Source organism: Heterocephalus glaber, unplaced genomic scaffold, assembly GCF_053883595.1.
Source record: "Heterocephalus glaber isolate CG9 unplaced genomic scaffold, H.glaber_assembly_v1.0 deba00001531, whole genome shotgun sequence".
In the NCBI taxonomy this organism is placed as follows: domain Eukaryota; kingdom Metazoa; phylum Chordata; class Mammalia; order Rodentia; family Bathyergidae; genus Heterocephalus; species Heterocephalus glaber.
Window position 1 is genome coordinate 7264110 of NW_028258329.1, and position 20676 is coordinate 7284785.

Consider the following 20676-nt stretch of genomic DNA (forward strand, 5'->3'; position numbering starts at 1 on the left):
TTGCTACTTTTCATCCAGATTCTTCATCCTGACATCTTCACTGGAACATACATATTTACATTTCATGCCTTTCGTTCAGTGAGTTTGCATTATTTCCTCATTAAAATGAAAAATGTTTCCTCATTGAAATATCCAAACTGATCTACTTTAGAAAGAAAGGAGATTTTGGTTTTTGTATGTTTTTGCAGTTACATTTTGAACCACCGTTGTGGTTTTCCTCATTCCAGGTCTTAGTAGTGAAAGGCCAGGATAATTTCTCAGGCATCTCATAGGGTTTGAGTTCCTTTTAAAAGGCTACCTTTTAATGTATCCTCTTCCTCATCTTCCTCTCCTTTTATGGTGCCTGCGAGTCCTGCCAGTGCCTTTCTCCCTGGACTGACATATAAGTGCTGCAGGGTGACTCATGCTCTGTGCCTTCCATCGTTGCTTCAGGCCTGAAAGTTTCTTTCCTCTCTCTCTCTTCTCCTCTAGCCCAGCACTGCTTCATTCAGTAGTGATTCATTAACTTTGTAGGGTGAATCCAAATCATGTATACCTGGGTTATATTTCAGCTCTATGCCTTTAAGTCAACTAAAGAAAGTCATCAGCAAAAATGAGTAAACTTTCCCTCAGTGTTCAGAGCTATGTTCTATTCTGATCTGTTCTAATCTGTATTCTGTTCAGATTTCCAGAGAGAGAGATAGTGGTGTTTATATATACAGGCATACACCATTGTGTGTACTTGTACGTGCGTGTGCATACACACACACACACACACACCCTTTTAAATTAACCTTTCTGTGTGGCTTTATGATGAGCTAGTGAGATTATTACTGCAGAACTTGTGATTTGCCTGCAACTTTCTTTGTGATTGTGTGGAGCATTATGTTTGGGGTCTTCCCCAGCTTGCCCAGTGAGCAGTTGGCCTGCACTGATGTGCTGAACTAACCCACATATAAACAAGCTTTCCTTTCCTCCGAGCATCAGCAGGACACCTGCCAGCTATTCCTAGGCAGTGTGATAGTTAACAACATAGTGTCTTTAACCATGTGGGCTTTGCAATCAGAAGCCCTGGGTTCAAGTCCGCTTTAAACAACCCTGCTACATGAACTTGGCCAAGTCCCCTGCTTCCTGTGAGCCTTACTCTCCTCCCTGTTAATGTTCAAATGATGGGGCCTCAGAGGGTTACTGTGAAGATTAAATGGACACCATACTAGCGCATCTAGGTACATAGAAGCCCTCAAAAAGAAAAGGAAAGGCGAGAAAGAGGGGGACCGGGTTCTTCTAAGTGCTTTGCATTCTTCACCATTTCATGTGCAATCATTTCCAAGACATGGCCACTTTTATTCCCACTGCAGATGAAGTAGCTGAGGCTGAGAAAATTACACTTAATCCCAAGGTCACACGGCGGGGGAGCAGCAGAGCACAGCCCAGCCTGTCAAACTGCAGCATCCGGGCTGCTGACCGTAGTGCAGAGCATGGTCACTAATGCAGAATGGCACTTTCACAGTGCGCTCGGCAGCAAATCCTCTCCTTGTAGGTAGAGAGACCCACGTGTAAATCTTTTCTCTTTGACTCTGGGAAATCCCACTTATCTTCTTTTAGGATTGATTTCTCATCAGATTCCAATCATCAGCGACATTCCTACCCTTTCCACTGGTACACAACATTCTTGCCAAATGCTACAATTTTTAGGAGGAAACTCTGTCGCCCTAGTAAGACCATAGGAGGTTATATTTTTGTACTGCATGCTAAAACAAGTCTCCATCCAAGTGAGATTCCCCAAAGCCTGTCTGAGATGCAATGTCGTCATGTGCTCCATGGAATTACTGAGGATACATTGTCATTCAACAAAACATGCCATGGTTTAAGTTGGGGGCCTGCCAAATCAACATTCTCTTGTTCAAAATTGTCTATCTTTTCACCTGCCTAGTGTGTTCCTAAAGCCACCAAAGCCATCATAGGCACACTAGATATAAATCCTCAAAGCATCCGCTGCGGGTAGACAGAAATGGAAAGGAGACAGTATTGCCATCCCAAGCATTCCATCTGGGCAAATGGAAACAGACAAGATTACCTGAGATTGACTGATGCTTTAAGTGAGTTGGAGATGGGGTAAGACTATAATTGAGTTATTTCCAGATGCAGTACTCTCTTTCAATTCTCTCTTTAGTAAATATATTGTGATGCTAAAGTGACTTCATTTCCTGTGTTACCTTTCCTTCCATGAGAACAGCGTACTCTCGGTGAGTGCAGAGGCTCTCTATGGCTTGCTTTAGCTTCAAGACCTACATTTTCAGCTGTGTCTGCCATGTCCCCCCAGTAGGAGGCAACAGCCATTTCAGGGGCGAGGGGTAGAAGGTGCTTCACTCTGAGCACACACTGACCATGTTGCCTCCATCCATCTTCATGATGAACTATCTGAGGCATATAGAAGTGTAGAGATTGTTACTCAAATCCTCACGTACATGTCACCAAGCTTACAAAACAGGGGATTTGAGATAAGTGGAACCCTGTTATGCATTCTCCCCACAGGCAGTTATTTTGGTGAATTTAGTGTTTTTACTCCTCTACAGGTGTTTGTGCCTTTACTGTACATTGTATAGCCATAAAGTATGCATTATTTTTCATATTTTTGAACTTTGTTTATGTTTCCTTGTGTAGCTTGCTTTTCTCCTGTAGCATCTGTACTTTTAAGATATATCTCTATCAGTTGGCATATGCAGCTCTAATCTCTTCATTTTAAACTTCCATATACGTAATGCTCAATTGTTGTGATTTCCCCTTATTTGAATTATCCATTCTCATGAAGGTGAACATGTAAATTGCTTTATTACTATAAACACTATATGCTCATTGTTTTTTTGTTTTTTGTTTTTTGTTTTTCTGTTTTGGTGCTGCAGAATTTAGAGCTTCACATATGCTAGGCAAGAGCTCTACTACTGAGTTGCACACCCAGGCCTATTGCTGTTCTTACGTATGTGACTCTCGCTCATATGCAAGATTGCCTGTGAGGTATATGCCCATGAGTATGGTTATTTACTTGGCAAGTAGCCACATCGTCAGTCTTACCAGATTTTCCAAGGACTTTCCACCAATCTATGCTCTTGTTAATATGAAGTATAAATTCCTGTTTCTCCACATCCTTGCTAACATTCGATATTGTCAGCCTTCTTATTTTTGCCTATCATATGGATGCAAAATTCTATCTCATGGGTTCTTTAATTATATTTCCCTGATGGTGAGGTTGAATATCTTTTCATATGTTACCTAAATATTTGGGATTCTTATTCTGTGAATTATCTATTCACATCTTTTGCTCATTTTCTATTGGACTATTTGCATTTTTAAAAGTAAGTTTATGGACATTCTTCATATCTTCATGTCAGGAGTTTTGATTTTTAATGTGGCCAAATTAACCTATCTTTTATGTTCACATTTGTACTTTTTTATCTTATATAAGAAATCATCCTCTACCTAAAATCACAGGATTGCTTTTTTATATATTTTCTCTCAAACATATCAAAGCTTTGCCTTTTAAATTTAGATCTGTAATCCATTTGGAGCTTTTGTTTACAGGGTGTGAGAATCCTAATTCTATATATTTTAAATTCTTTTTTTTTTTTTTTTTTTTTTTTTTTTGGTACCGGGGATTGAACTCGGGTCCTTGCGCTTGCTCAGCAGGCGACGAAACCATTGAGCTAAATTCCCGGCCCTATTTTAAATTTTTTAAATTTAACCATCTTTTCTTACTTTTAATGATGATATATATTGTTCTTATAATAAGTTATTCTTAAAAAATTTAAGATTCAGTTAAAAAATGCCTACCTCATGTGCACAGTGTTTTCAGTCAGTTTCAACATTCTACACCCGTGGGTGGTGGTGGGGTAGACCTGAGAGAACAATTGAGCCCACTTCCGTATGAGGACAACCTGAGTTGCTCCACCGAGCATGCAGGTTGGGAGGACAAGCAAAAGATAGGATAATGTATAGGTCTTTAATAACTCTCTGCTTGGCCTACTTTTGTTTACAGAGAACTTTCACTAGCATCTTACTTGATTCTCACAACAGTGCTATCAGACACCGGAGTTCAAATCGGGAAACCAAAGTTCAAAGACATTTGTCTGTCCTTGCCCAAGCTCTGTAAGTACAGATGCTGAGATTACAGTTTGCTTCTCTGCTTCTGCCTCAGGACTCCCCTGCCTCTTATACTGGACTCTTTTCCATAAAACTTTCTCTGGGAGCCAAGTATTTACGCAGTGAATTTTTGATACCTAAAAAGGGACATGGTATAAAATTGGAGTCATATCCTGTGCTTTTGGCTAAGCTAATTAGTAAGTGTTCGTCATTACAAACCCCTACTTTTATTTAGTATCCTATCTCAGGAAAGGAAGGATTGTTTCTGTATGAATTAAGGCATTCTTTCTTATTATTTTCTGTTTTCACATCTAGATGCTTGAATACCAAGCTTTGAATTTTGCTTCCTTTTAAAGCAGTTGTCCGGATTAAATCATCTTGGTGTTTGTGTCTGCTTTTTTACTCTTCCATGAATTTTTTGGCAGCTGTGGAAACAAAAGACCTATTCCGTACTACCTCGACACACCCCACATCATCTGTGAACATGAAAAAGAAAAAAGATGATTTTATTTCTTTGGTCAAATCTTGATAGCAGTGTCTGAGTGCTCTCGGCTAAATTAGGTGGAAAAAAATCTAGTCATTTTTAAAGCATTGTGACTTTCTCTAGATTCTAAACAAGCAATCAGCGAATTTTCTCTGGACATTCTGGTGGTAAATAATAGGCTTCACAGGCTGCGTGACCTTTTTGACAGCTACTCAGCTCTACCGGTGTGATTCAAAGGCAGCCGTAGGTGATATATAAACAAATGGACGGGCTGCAGGCCAGTAGAACTAGTCACAAAAACAGTGAGCAGGTTTGGCCTCCAGACAAGAATTTGCTGACCCTTGTTTTTTATTCTTTCAGCTTTATCTGCCTGGAATCTAATTCTCTTAACAAAGTGATTTCTGACAAACCAAATGTTTCAGAGTCTCCTTCTGTCACCAAATTGCTACTGGGTTATTTCTGCAACAGTAAAGTCTGGTATTTGCAAAAATAGTGATGATCCATTGCACTCTAAGCTCACGAAAGGTCAGAAGGAGCCTAATATTATTTGGTCACCTGTTAATCTTTTTCTCCCTGAGATTAGATTTGCTGCAAGCTATAACCTGACTTGGTCTGGCACATAGCAACCCCTAACTTCCTCCTGTGTTTAAACCTCTTCACAATTATAAAAGTACTCAAGGTCAGAAACTGTTTAGTCAGTATTTTATTTCTACAGGCCATCAGAACTACAGATCTGAAAATTATTTTTACTTCTACCAATTAATTCTTTCGAGTGAAAAATATCTGATACAGATGAAAACAACACTGAGATTCCAGCTCACTCCAGAAAGAATGGTTGTTATCAAGAAATCAACCAATAGCAAATGCTGGTGAGGTTGTGGGGAAAAAGGAACCCTTCTCTGTTGGTGGGCCTAGTGCAATCACTGTGGAAATCAGTGTGGAGATTCCTCAGAAAACTAAAACTAGAGGTTCCATTTGACCCAGCTATCCCCCTTCTTGGTATCTTCCAAGAAAGAATTAAAAGCCTCATACCACAGTGATACATGCACACCTATGTTTACAGCAGCACAATTTATGATCGCTAAATCTTGGAAACAACCCAAGTGCCCATCAACTGATAAATGGACAAAGAAGATGTGGTTTTTAAATACAGTGGAGTACTACTCTGTCATAAAGAAGGATAAACTTGATACATTTCTAGGTAAATAGATGCACCTGGAGACCAGACTCTTAAGTGAAATAAATTGGACACATATGTTTAAATATTGCATTGTTTCTCTGGTGTGAGAACCCAAGAGGATAAATAAAGACCAAAATGTATTATAGATATTGAGAAATAGGAAGAAAATGTTCAAATGGGAAGGGGAACACAGGAGGGGGTAGGGAGAAAGGAAGGAAGGGAAAAGAAAAAAAAAGTAGAAAGAAAAAATGGAAACAAAGCTTTTGTAAATGAGGGGAAGAGGGGTTGAAGGGAGGGGGAGATTGTGGAAAGAAGAATTAAGATGTAACAAGTACAGGTACAAGTTCCCTATGATGAGTGTAATCACGTATATCTAAAATGTACCAATAAAATTAATTTTAAAAAGAGAAAATATCTGATGACTGAGTTAAAATAGACCTAATTTTATGATCTTGTAGTCACTTCCTCATGTTATGTTTCAGTTTCCTGTGGGCGCTTTGGGAATTGTAACAGCTTTTTATATTAAAGAGCCTGGGATGGAAGGCAACGTGGGAGGGATTGCTGTCTTTCATTATGAATTTGGAAAATAAAATTTTTCAATGCAAGGAAAGTTTCTAGTAGTCTTAACAAAATATTTTGAAGATGGATATTTAAAAACATCTGTTGTTTTGTCTGCTGAACGATATATAGGATTACATTTTTATGTGAGAGATCTTAAGAAGCTGTAAGAACATTTTCTCACTGTCACCTGTACTTATAATTTTTTAATTACCTTTTTTCTGATATAAAAGTAATATAGTTTTATAGAAGAAAATTTGAGAAATTTAGAAAACCATAAATAAGAAAAATAAAATCATTCACAATCACTCCCTAAGGGTAAGTATTGCTAACGTTTTAATGACTATATTTTTGGCATCTCTCTGGACAAATGTAGATTGGCTATAAAATTTTCATATTCAGGAGATGATAACAAAATATTTTTGTAAGAACATTTTACTGAAGAATACAGAATGGATATGGTTTTGAGTTGATAAATAAGGATCACCACTAATTCTAATGCCATGACATTCTACAGTTGTAGAGGAACTTCCTGTAACCCACATGGATAGTTTCCTAAGGGAGAACGTTAAGTGCTTTGTACTTTCATTATTATAGAGAATGCTAAGGTAAACATTCTTGTATGTTTCTTGTTGCCCTGCCAGAGCATCTCTTCAAGATAAATTCCTAGAATTGATATTAGCAGAACTATATGTGTGTATGTACTATATTTGCATAATTTTGATGCAGAGAAGTTTGTGCCCACACTATATTCCCTTAACAATTAGTGAGAGTACTTTGTATCCTTACGATCCTGGAAATTTTCTGTAATTTCTCAAAGATCAGGTTTTAGCCTCTAAGCATCTTTTATGGTCATTTTGTGTTTTGTGGTTTTTAAACCAACATCTTTGTAGCACTCACTATGTGTCAGAGACTGTTGGGGCTTTTATGAATACTATTAATTTGATCTTCATAATTACCCAGTAAAGTGGACACTGTTACCATCCCTAACTTATGGATGGAGACACTGTTGCATGACTCGAAGGCTATAGACCTGGTGATGCAGAGCTAGTACTTGATCTGTCTGGTGATTCTACACCCCATTCTCATGACCACTGGGCCCTGCTGCCTCTTGGAGGAAATGCTTAGCTGTCAAGGAAATTAGCTGGACACCCGGGCCAGAGAGTCAAATCCTAACTACCAGCCACCTATACTTTCAATATTTTTATTTTAATTATTAAATAATCTCTTTGATTTTTTTAGGGTCTATCATAGTCAAAAGAAATCACAAGAAGCTCTGCCCCACTACCAAGAGGCATTGGAATATGTGGAGATCAGCAAAGGTGAAGAAAGTCCCGAGTATGTCTCCATCCTGAGAGAATTAGCAGGTGCAGAGCAAGCCCTGGGGTTCCACAACACAGCCATCAACCATTTCTTACAGGTGAGGGGCAGCTACCTGTCAGCACAGCTTGGCTGGACCCAATGCTTGTCATAAACATAAGTGGCACAGAAGTCAGACAGTGCCTAGCTTGCCATTTGCTCTGGGTCAGCAGAACACCCGGCCTAGCGCCAGTGTGCAGTAAAGATTTTCTTACCAGATGCCCAGGCAGGTGAGTGCTGGATATTGGTCCCCTGTGACCAGTTGTGCATTCTCCAAACAGTCAGGCTCCTTACAGGTGGGGTTTCACACATTGTGTGCATTATTTACCAGGTGAAGTTTCCTTATCTTTTAGTATTTATTTATTTAAAGCTCGTGTTACCAAACTGATCTGGATTCTTTTGAAACTGCACTCTGAAGTCTTTACCTGAAACCACTTAGTTACATCTGTTAGCTACTATTCTCTTTTATCACTGTAAGATTCCTGAGCTCAATTTCATCTTCTGTAGGAAATCTCAGGGGGGTTTTTGGTTTTTGGGTTTTTTTGGGGGGGGGGTTGTTTTTTAGGTCTTCAGCTGATTAGATGAGTTCCATTGTTTTGATTGAGGATAATCTCCTTTACTCAAATATAATTGATACAAATATTGATCACATCTACAAAACATAGTCATGGTAACATCTAGACTGATGTTTGACTGAACAACTGGGCATCATCATAACCTAATCAAGTTGACAGAGAAAATTAACCATCATAGAGAATTTGATGTCTTTGTTTCATTTCATCTGCTAAAAGCACTTTTTTATTTTTAGAGAATTTAAAATATAGCCTAATCCATTCCTGTTATTTCAAATGAGATATAATGACATGGTACTGAGAATATGTTATTGCTATATCTTTTAAAATTTGTCCGGCAATTTATACTCCCACTCACAGTGTGTTGGAGAGCTCCTTTCTCTCACTGTATCTGGATGGTGTCTTAGTCATTATTTCCACTCTGTACCATGTTATTTCCAGCTTATACATCAGAGAGACAGGAATTATAAAGGTCGAGTGTTATGCCCAGGAGTAACTAGCCTCGGTGTAACTAGGGATAGCCTAGATTCAGACCCATTCTAAATGATGTGTAGAGGATGGATTGGGGAGGTTGTGCCAAGACTGGAAGTGGAGAGATCAACAAGGAGGCTACTGGTGTATCAGAAGCAGAAATGATGGGGCCTGGAAATAGAATGAAGATCCTGGGAATGAAGAGAAGTGGGGGAATTGGAGAAAGATTCGGGAGGCAGAACTGACAGGGTGTGGAGATGAACTGGACACGGATGGGGAAAGGAAAGAAAGAACCAACGGTGACCCCCAGGTTCCTGGTCTAGACAGCCCAGTGGGTGTTGTGGCACTTACGGAGGAGGAATAGGGAGGACTGGGTGAGATGCACAGATTTTGAGCTCTGTTGTCGATGGTGAGTCTGAGATGCTCCTGGGTACAAGGAGTGGCAGCAAGGCAGTTAGGTCATCAGGAACAGAGCTTGGGAAGCCCTTGGAGATCACAGTGATGCCTTGGGAGAGGATGAGATTGTCTAGGTGGGGGAGGAGGGGGGAGGAAGAAGACTTCTGACTTTTGGCAGAATCTTGAGCAACTTCAGTACTCATGGCTAAGTAAAGAAGAATAACCTGGCCAAAAAAAAGAAAAAGAGAAGTATTTGTGAGGAAAAATAAAAGTGAAAGAGATGCCTCCCCATGTCACTCCTTTTGATACCATTTTTATTTTTAATATGGAACACTTCATGAATTAGCACAGGGACCGTGCTAATCTTCTCTGTATCGTTCCAATTTCAGTATATGTGCTGCCGAAGCGAGCACCTTTTGATACCTTTTACCATTATGGACACGTGGATTTGTTGTTGGGGTAAATAACTTACTACTTGAAAAGTGATTAGCACAGCGCCTGGTACATAGTGCTCCATATGGATTTTTAAGAATTTCTCTCTTTCCAACCTTTCTTTTTCTTTCATTGATCAGTGGGCCAGTGATGAGGACAGAAAGATTATGTAGTGAAGGAGATGTGAGGAAGCAAAAATAATAAATGCAGAAATCAGTTTCAGAAAGTGCGAAGAGGTGGAGAAGACCAGCCTGGCAAGAGGCCAGAGCTCATGGAAGGATCTGAAAGGAACCTAAAAATGGACCATTGTGTGTCAGTCGGATAAGGTGTTGAAAGCTCTGTTAGGAAAAGTGTGCTTCCTCCTGAGTGCAGGTGAAGGGCTTCAGGCAGGGAGATTGACATCATCTGGAGGGGTTGCCCTGTGGTCTCAAAAGTGCATTGTGCGATGGAGAAGTAGCGGGAAGTAAGTCAGAGAGGATCCCAGCAGTCTGAGAGGGGGGTGGTACTGGCCTGGATTCAGGTGGCTTCAGTGAGAATAGAGAGGTGTGGACAGATTGAGAGATATGTAGGGAGTACAAATGACCAGCTGGGGGTCACAGGACAGAGGTAGGTGACTAAAGGGCTGGAGGAGTCCAGGTTTATACCAGGGCTGTGTCTCAGGCCACTGTGAGTGGCTCATGGCACCTTTTACTGAGTTTGGGGACACTGGCAGGTTTACAGCTTTTTGTGTCAATACTGCTAAATATTCTTATCCAAAAATGTTGCTGGAGTAAATTTCTACAAGTTGCTGGGAGGAGGGATATGAGTATTTCTTAATTCTTAATTCATTTTGACCTTCTGCCAAAGAGTTGTTTTGGTTATCTTGGCATTAGAATGGTGTCTTGTTACAGTGGATGAACCCATAGTGACATGTTGCTGTCACCCATCTCCATCAAGGTTCATTCTGATGTTGTACATTTTACGAATTTTGACAAAGGTAGGACATGTGTCTGCCATTATAGTATCTACCTGCAAAGTCTTGGCGCTGCCTTTTTTTCTTCCAGTTTCTAAATGTCAAAGAAAGACATTAAGTGATAATACGCTTGGTGTCATTCAGCAAGAGCTGTTATCCCTGAAAGAATTCCCTGGAATGAAAGGTGGCTTGTAAGACCAACATCAACAGAATGCATTCAAATACTGTATTGGAGCCTGGTTCAGAGAAGCATTCCCCAAACTATGTAGAACACTAGCACATTAACAAAATTCATAAGTCTATCTGGAAAAGGTGTTTAAAGCTAAATGATATCAAGATATATTAAGTTAAAATTAAATAATTACATGTGGTTGTATGGTGCATTAAACAGGCCAATGTGGATTTTGAATTGAGAGAGAGATCCTGTGAGACAGCAGTGTCACCCAGACCACAGTTTAGCAAACACTGGATTAGACAAAGCAATGTAAATGTCTAAAATCAGGAATCAGCAAAAGGATTCACCTATAAATGATCTTCTGAAAGATCAGGATTTTTCACTCTTAGGATTCTTTAGCTCTACATGAATGGGAAATGAGCTAAGTAATACCTGTTAATTGTGAGGCTCAGATTTGCCATTTTAAAATATTTTACTTCATGTGTTTTCCTTATTTACAAGACACATTTAAAGATTATTTATATCTTAATCATGTGATAGCATGTTGCATAGATCACGTCCCTTTATCCCTGAACACTTTAGTGTATGTTTTATAAAAATAAGGTCATTATATAGTTATGAGATTTAGGAAATTTAACATTGGTTCCTGTCCTATTCCATTTTGTTGGTTATCCCAATTCTGTCCTTTACGACAATGTTTTTCTTTCCACTCCAAGACCTTGTCCAGGATCGAGTGCTGTGCTTAGTTGTCATGAGCCTGGTTTCCTTCAGTTTATCTCCCAGTCTCTGTCTTTCATTAGTTTGAAACTTTTGAAGAATCCAGGCCAGCTGTTTTGTACACTGTTCCTCATTTGGATTCTGTCTGATGTTTTCTCATGACTAGATTTGGTGATGTGTGCCCCGAAAGGAAGAATACAAAAGGATTTCATATCTTCTTGGGGGGTGGGTATTGCTAATCACCCATTCGTGGTGATATACAGTTTCTTCCTATATACAGTAGTAACTATTTCCTCTTATTCTATAGAATATGTATTCTATAGAGAGACATTTTAAGACCATATAAATATTGTGCTTATCAAAAATTTCCCTCTAGGTTTAGCATATGTTGATGACCCTTCCTTCCCTCCCTCTTTCTCTCTCTCTCTCTTTCTTTCTTTCTTTCTTTCTTTCTTTCTTTCTTTCTTTCTTTCTTTCTTTCTCTTTTAGAGACAGGGTCTTGCTATGTAGTTCAGGCTGACCTTGAATTCACTATGTAGACTAGGCTGGCCTTGAACTCATAGCAATCCTCCTGCCTCTGCCTCCTAAGTGCTAGGATTACAGGAGTGCACCACCACACCCATTTTAGATGACTCTTTGTTGAAACAGTCTTAACTGTGATAATTGTAAAATAATGGTTTTTCATTCTACCATTTCATCAACATTTATAAGCTGACATTCTGCTGTTAAGAATAGTGTCTCTTTCTCTACACCAAGTCATTGATTTGTGTGTTTGCTTTCTTTTCACTTAATATTATATTTGTAATTCACTTTATAATAGTTCATAGAAATCTTCCTCATTTATTTGTACAGATGAACAATAATATAGTTTACACGTGTATTTTGGATTTTTTCAAGTAATTTCCTGCATTTGGACATTTACCAGTACCATGCTGTTTTTATCACAGTGGCTTTGTAGTATAATTTCAAGTTGGTGATTGTGATATCCCCATTTGGACATTTAGCTAGGTCAAAAATTTGCAATTGTTTTCATATTATTGTGTTGCATCTTCTGAGTTAATTGCTGGACATGGGATTACTAAGTCAAATGGAGTATGCTTTGTAGTTTTGTCTCATCACAAAACTCAAGGATATTTTAATCTTGCTGCTAATTGCACTACGTAGTCAAATTTCCTTTTCATTTGGGCTTGTTCCAAGTGCATTTCCATGAGCAGTGTGTGAAAATGCTGGTTTCACACAACCTGTTCCAACAAAGTATATTGTCAAGCTTTTGAGTTAGTTCTGATCTGATGGGTAAAAAATGACATCTTGGTATAGTTTTAATTTGCATTTCTATTTTTAAAAATGGAGTTGAATATCTCTTCAAATATTTAAGTCACTATAATATTTTTTGTGAATTGTCTTCTTTATGAATTATTCATTTGCTAACTTTTAAATGAAATTTTTAATCAAGTTTTCCTTAACTGTTAAAAGTTTATATTTTAACATATTTATCTTAACCCTTTATCTATTATATATATGGCAAATATTTTACCCAAGTTGTCTTTCATTTTTAATTTTGTTTATAGTGTCTTATTGAGATCATTTGTATACCATAGCATTCATTCTTACAAAGTATATAATTTTAGTGATTTTATTGTGCAATATTTACAAACTTTTGCAGCCACTACAGATATCTAATTTCAGAACATTTTCAAGATGCCCTGTACCCATTAGCAGTCATTTACCAGTTCCTTCTCACTTTTGCTTCCCCTGCAACTACCAAATTACTTCCTATCTCTATGAATTATCCTATTCTGGACATTTCCTATCAGTGGGACCATGCAACACAATACCTTTTGTGTCTACTTATTTAGCAAATGTGTCTATGATCCATCCATGGTTACTGTGCCTTAATACTCCATTCCTGTAGTGGCTCACTAGTGTTTCATTATATAGATATACCATATTTGTATATGCATTTGTTTATCCATTCTTTTGGGCTGTATGAATAATGCTGTTATGAATATTTGTGAACACATTTTTATATGGATTTTCTTGCTCATTTCTCTTGGGTATAATAGGAATGTAATTGCTGCATCGTATGGCAACTCTGTATTTAACTTTTTGAGCAACCATCAATCTGTTTTCCAAAGTGGACTCGCTATTTTATATTCTTACCAGAAGTACATAAGGGTTCCAACCTCTTTGCATCCTCACCAACACATCTTTCTCTCTGTCTTTTTTCTTTTAGTCATTCTAGTGAGTGTAAGTGATGTCTCACTGTGGTTTTTAATTTCAGTTTCTCTAATAACTAATGAAGTTGTGCTTCTTTCTAGTACTTACTGGCCATTTGTCTTTTTTGGTAGATGTTGGTTAAATCTTTTGCCCAATTTTAAAGGGATTGTGTTTTTATTGTTCACATATGAATTATTTTTACATTCTGGACGCTAGATGATTATCAGATCCATGATTTGTAAATGTTTTCCTCCAATCAGTGTATTATCATTTTTCTTTCTTAATAGTGTCCTTTGAAGCACAAAAAATTTAATTTTCAGGGAGGGGGACTTAGCTCAGTAGTGCACCCGCCTGCCTCGCAAGCACTAGGTCTGGAGTTTGATCCCCAGTACCAAAAAAAAAAAAAAATTTAATTTTCATTAAGTTCAATTGGTGTCTATTTTACATCTCTTTTAGTTTGTGCTTTTGGCTTCACATCTAAGAACTCGTTACCTAGTTATGTTCATGAAGGCTTACATCTATGTTTTCTTCTAAGGGTTTCATAATTTTTAGCTCTTACATTTAAGGTCTTTGTTCTGTTTTGAGGTATTTGTTTGTTTGCTTGTTTGTTTTCTGGTGTTAGAGATTGAACCCAGGGCCTTCACAAGGAGCTAACCCTTTCTTTCTTTCTTTCTTTCTCTCTCTCTCTCTCTCTCTCTCTCTATATATATATATATGTATATATTTTTTTTTTTTTTTGAAACACTAAGTTGCCCAGGCTGGTCTTGAACTTGTGATCTCCCTGCCTCAGCCTCCCAGAGTGGTGGGAAGACAGGTGTGCGCCACCACGATTTGAGTTCATTTTTGTAAGTGGTATGATAGAGGTTCACCTTCTTTTTTTGGCCGTGGTTATCCGGTTGTTCCAGGATCATGTATTGAAAAGATTGTCTTTCCCCTCTGAATTATCTTGGCACCCTTGTGAAATACAATTGCCCATAAATGTAAGGGTTTATTTCTAGATTCAATTCTATTTCATTGATCTGTGTGTCTATCCCCTTGCTAGTATCACAAAGTACCAGTTCCTGTTGTTTGGTAGTATTTCAAAATCGGTATGTATGAATCCTGTAACTTTATTCTTCTTTTTCAGGATTGTTTTGATTTTTCTGAATCCCTTGCATTTTCATATGAATTGTAGGATCAGCCCAATTTCTGCTAAAACAAAACCAACTGAGATTGTGCATTTAATCTCTATTTCAATTTGGGAAATATTGACATCTTAACAATATTAACTCTTTCAATCATAAATGGAATATATCTATTTAGGTTGTCTCTTTTTTTATTTCAATCATGTTTTGTAGTTTTTAGGCTCTAAGTTTTGCACTTATTTGGTGAATTCATTCCTTAAGTATTTGTTCTTTTTGATGTTATTATAAATGGAAGTGTTTTCCTAACTTTCTTTTCTGATTGTTCATTGCTAGTATATACTAGATTATAGAAAATAAATGATTTTTAGTTCATCTTATATTCTATAACCTTGCTGACTTTGTTTATTAGTGCTTTTTGGCCAACTGGTTCTCTTAGTGTGTTTAAATTTTCAATCTTTCCTGTTATTGTATTTGGATTTTGAATCTAAGTTAGAAAGATTTCTTTGTATCCAGCGTTTTTATAATTCTTGTGAAGTTTGATGAGTGACTCTTCTTTTTGTTATTGAGGTTAATAAAGATTAGAGGATATTTTAAATAAATCATATTGTTAAGAATATAGCTTGCTGAAATGAAAATAACATTGGATTTGAAGTCAGAAAATCTGGGTTGGGTTGGCTCCCTGCTTACTGCTTTTGATCATAGTCAAGTCTTTTAGTCTCTTTAGAAAAAATAAAAAGAAGAAACTACCAAAGACCATCCACTTCATAGAACTGCTCACAGTTTGAAAATGGAAAGAGGAAAGTGGCTTGTGAACTATTAGGCCTGCTGCCAACGGAAGCTGCTTTTACTTATTAACAACAATTATAAAACATTTACCAATGCTCCCTTTCTTGAGGGTATTTACCTAAGACACAGAAGGTACAGGGTAGCCATGGTTCTCCAGGGGAACCCATGTCTGAAAGGACACACAAAGAGCTGTTGTTTTCCCCTCTTCATTCCTTTGGAGTGAGAGAAACACTGGGCGACAAAAGATCTTTTATCTCTTACAGAGTGTAGAAAAGTTCCACAGCATTTTAGGAACTAACGCATTAAAATGGAGGAAATGAATGAAGTCCTGCAGCGCCCGCAGGAAGGCGTCCGTCCTAGGCACTGGTGAAGGAGTCTCCATCTGCCCTTCCGCCCATGGCAGCGGCTCCCTAAGAAAACCAGGCAAATGTGATTGTTTCTGAGACTCCTCCTCATTGGCAGATTTTGGCCACAAAAACCGTATCTTCCTATGCAAGAGAAAAATTGCAGGATTTCATTTACGGGAGCGAGAGCATGTTTACGGGTGTTGCCTCTGAGGGGTCCGAGTTCCTTTGCTCCAGCACCTGAATTTCTTGTTTCTCTTTTCAGTTTTCAGGATGGCTCTCCCTCCCTCTCAGTAGTTCCCAAATGTCGGGAGTGTTGATTTGCAAAATCTCTTGACACCACTGAATTCATAAGTTGCTCTACAAAAGGCTTTGGGATCAGAAAATCTCAGTCTCGCTTCAGGTTCCAGTTCTGGGCACGTTACTGATGCTGGTCCTTCGAGGATGGTGACACCCACACTTGGCTCCTGGCGGGGTCAGGACTCCTGGTTGGCTGCTAGGATTTGCTGCAATGTGTAATTCACTTATTATAAGCAATCAGACTAATGCTGTTTTTAGTTTAAAGCCTCCAAAAAAACTAGTCTTTTTAAAATTAGAAAAGATTACAGAATACAGTGATTTCATTCATTACAAAAGAATTTCCGAGATTGACTTAACTCTAAGTGCCATAAGGTTACTGTTTCTTTTTGAATGACAATTACCTTTTCCAAAAGTGATACATGCTCTTTGGTGCTTAAAAAATTAAGCCATACAAAGAGATGAGCCACAAGATCCCCAGCCCTCCCTGCCCAGAAATAACCAGTTTTGGCAGTGGTTGAACATGTGTGTCGTTACAGATAGATTAAGATACACAATGAAGAAGAGAGAAAAGGAAGGAAGGAGAAGGAAACAGGGAAGAAAAGGGAAGGAAGGAAAGACGAAAGGAAGGGAGGGTGGTAAGTGTGATAGCATGAAAAGGAAAGCGTGCTCTGGCAGGATATCAGAGTGAAAAATAAGAAATGCAGTTTCACTGTCTGGCCACTGTGCCTGGAGGGCAGGCGGGCCACGGGCAGAAGCCAGGGTTGGGGGTGGGTGGTGATGCTCTACGTGTATGTGTGTGTCTTCAGGCACGTGTCAGCCTTTCTGGGCTGGTGCACAGGAAACTGCTCGTAGCGATGAGCTATAAAGAGTCGGGCCAGGAATGGGAGGGGGAGAAAGTAAAACATATAAACAGAGCGAAGCCAGGAGTCTTTATTTTAGTTGCTTATTCTTTCCTATTACTTATGATTTTTAAAGATTTTAAGCTTTCTAAAACTTATATGCATTTAAAAATTTAGTGAAGCTTTAAGCAAATGCATACTTGCAATGAAAAGAAGAAAAGATAAGTCTCCAGCATATCTATTTTGGTGCTAAGCCTTCTAAAGAGCCAGCCTTTTCCTCCCCAGCCCTTTGGAGGAGCTAAAATTGACATCTGGAGAACTGCCTGCCGCTGAGACTCTCTCTGACTATTAAAGGCAACAGGCTTTGTCCCGGGCCCTCAGTCTCCAAAGGCTCTCTGCCCCCAGGGACTTCCCATTCGTTCATTCCTCTAATTCTCCCCTCCCTCTGGGATTCCCAGCTCCGTTTTTCTTCACCAGGGCTCTCCAGCTGACCCAGGCCCCAGGAGAGGCTTCCCTACTGGGCAGGGATGGGAGAGGAAAGGAAGTGGCAACCTTGGGCTGCAACATGACTCTGTGTTGCATAAGAGGCATCTCAAAGCTGAAGGGGGAACGGCCAACCTTGGCACTACAGCTCAGAGGGAAAGTCAGAAAGCATACACAGCAGGCTCCTGCCTTCTGTGACAAATGGCCTTCTGTTGACTAAAGGCACAACCTTGAAACAAAGCAGAGGAGCAGACTCTTGGTGGGAGACTCCTGAATGTCTGCTCCGTCCTTCAGCATTTCTGCTCTCTTAGGTGTCCCTCCAAAGCCTTCAGAAGCTACTTGGGTATCCACTTACTGGTATTCCATTCTCCCTCTAGACATCTGTTCCCTTCCTGGGCAGAGCCTAGTATTTACCAACCTCTTTCTCTGACCCTTGGGAGTTCTTTATTACATTGATAAGAAAATCATCTTTCTATAACTTCTGCATTCTCAGTAACCAAGTGTCAGACTAGAAGACCATGCAGTTTGGACTTACAGGCCTTTGGATCTGTGTTCTCCTGCCAAGCTCCCATTGACTTTGAGGCTTCGTTTCCCCATCCGTATGTGGAGTGCCCATCACTCTCAAAGGTCACTGGTCCCCTTCCTTCCCGACGCCCCCCAGTGTTACCTTTCAGCTTTACCCAGAGACCCTGCCTACTTATTACTAAATTGAGACTTCTGTTTCCTCCCAATGAGTGTTTTCATCTGCAGGGTAAATGTACCTGGTTGTAAGTCCACAAACATACCTCGGGCTACTTGGGTATGTATTGTCCACTTGGGTACAGTAGAGCTTTTCCACTTGAGTCGGTGATCTCTTAACCGTGGTGATTCTGTAATCATTTCAAGGTGGTGGTGGGGGATCTATCCTCCCCCTAACTCCTTGTTCTCCAAGAGCCGGGCCCCACCCTCAGACCCCTTCCAGGGTTTTGTGTGCATATGGTGGGCTCTGCCTGCACAAATAGGAATGTTCTTTCATCCTTTTTGCTAGTCATCAAGCTTTCTTCTCAAGACATAGTGCACATTTGACAAATGCAAGGAGACAGGCCCAGTTAGATAAGAGTCTGCCAGCTCTGGTTCTGGCTGTAACCACTGACAGCTGGATTGGCACCGAGGAATCAGTGGTTTCCCTCAGAAATGCACCCGAGGCACCAGAATGGAACAGCTGCTCTGTAACTTGGCTGGGCTTGAGGTTTTATAAATGAGATTTTTCAATTAATGACCCTGTTCTGTGTGGCAATATTAGCAATTTTTGTTTGTTTGTTTGTTTGTTTGTTTTAATGAAGTCCAACATGGCTGGCAGCCCAAAAGATTTGGAGACATTAAACATTCTTCCTTGACTTCAAGATGACTGTTGATTAGTGTATAAGCATAAGATAGTGAAAATAACAAAGGGCATGAGGGGAACCCAAGCCCCAGGGAGATTAATAAAACATGAGGTGGAGGAGTGAGTGTGGCCCGGCTGCAGGATTCCCCCACGGGGGCCCATTATTTGGGCTCCTGCAGAAAGCCAGGAGAGGCAAACAGGCCTCTTGTAATTCTGTTCACTGTGATTCTTAGTCCGTAAATGCCCTCAGATGCACGTAACAGGGGTATTTGCATTTTCTTAGGAAGCGAAGAATTGTTCCAAAACTGAACAGTGGCTGAGTTCGGCAAGATGGTGCAATCTCCTCACCAGCTTTGTCGACACCCTTCATGCTCGCTCCCTAAGGAGGCTCAGTGTGGTGCAGTGGCTCTCATCCGTCACCTGGAGCCCTCCTGTTCCATGGAGCTTATTCCGGGGCAGCTAGGGGAAGCAGCAGGTGGGCTCTAGGCCTCTGAACCTGCTGTGGTGGGAAAAGCCCCACTGATACTTGCTGTTTCCACTAGAGAACCAAGGAAGATTTTGTTTGGGAAAAAGAAGGTCCTTCTGCTTCAAAAAAAGAAACTTGATGATCAGTATCAGTAGCGCCACAGTGGTGTCTGCATCCATTTGCAAATTGTTCTTGTCCGCTCAATGGCATTTTAAAAAATTGTAATCAGGTTAAAATGTATAGAAAAAGTCAAGTTGCTGTGTGAATGAATAACCTACAAATATGTGCCCACCCCACTGGCGGTTACTTGGATGGTTGCCCTGTCACCGGTGATCTCGGTTGAAAGAAGGGTGTTTTTGATGCAGATGATGGACAGTGACTCTAAGCTGGATGAGAAGGGATGGAAGAGCAGGAGGGGTGGATGGCTCATGAGAGCGTGGGAGGCAGTGGAGTGGAGGACCAGAAGCCACATGGATGTAAGAGAGCCGGTAGTGTCTGTGAGCTGCAGGACCCAGGGGCAGTAGTGAGTGATGAGTGGTGAGCCCAGGAGTGTGACCAGGACACTGGGCAGCTGAGCGTGGAGGGGACAATGAGTCTGTCGCAAGCCTGGGAGGCCGAGGAGTTGGCTTGGCATCTGTGGATACTGCAGTTCGCTCCTGCAGCTGTGCTCTGCGTGAGACTGACCTTCGAGTACCAGATCAGTGTCCTTGTCCTCTGCCAGAGAGCCACGCAGCCTGGTCTGTAGGCAGGGAGAGAGACGGGTGTTCATTCGCTAGCTCCTCCCTGTGAGGTCACTGCACCTGGGTGGCATCCCCATACCAAAAGCTGCTGCTCTCTCCCCACAATTTATTTTCTTTCCGTGTGTGTGGCGGGGTGGGGGGTGGGGGTCAAATCCAGAGCCTTCACACGGAGCTACATCACAAGGTTTTTTATTTTTTTATTTTGAGACAAGGTCTTGCTAAGTTGCTAAGTTGCCCAGGCTGGGCTTGAAATTTTGATCCTCCTGCCTTCAGTCAGCCTTCCAGAGTGCTGGGATTACAGGTGTGCACTACACACCTGGCTAACTCATCTTTCCACTTATAGCCAGTGCTCCTTGCTTAAAAAGGGGTTCTGCACGCTCATCACTAGGTACAAATTGTCATTTTATTGACCCTTTTTCATCCTTTAGCTGTACAGCTGGACCACCCTTTTCTTTGCCTGCTAGGTACAAGTCATTGTTATGGACACCAAAATCCCTGGAAATGATAACAGGAGGAGGGTACTGGTGAGCACTAAAACAGAGTGAGGGGCGGTGTCTGTATGTCCACATGAAATGAAATCATCCCACATTTTCGTAGTCCAT

The 20676-nt window shown here is 40.2% G+C and overlaps 1 protein-coding gene and 1 pseudogene across 6 annotated transcripts in view; one reads left to right on the plus strand and one right to left on the minus strand.

Annotated features, from left to right (window-relative positions):
* The window catches only part of Ttc23 (tetratricopeptide repeat domain 23), an 86118-nt gene that overhangs the window by 32192 nt on the left and 33250 nt on the right, over positions 1-20676 (plus strand). For all 6 annotated transcript variants that reach the window (XM_021264760.2, XM_021264763.2, XM_021264761.2 and 3 more), the window contains one exon: positions 7581-7758. In XM_021264760.2, the coding sequence (XP_021120419.2) occupies positions 7581-7758 (178 nt within the window). The remainder of the gene's footprint in view (positions 1-7580; positions 7759-20676) is intronic.
* Positions 9456-9549, minus strand: LOC147824852 (U6 spliceosomal RNA; annotated as a pseudogene).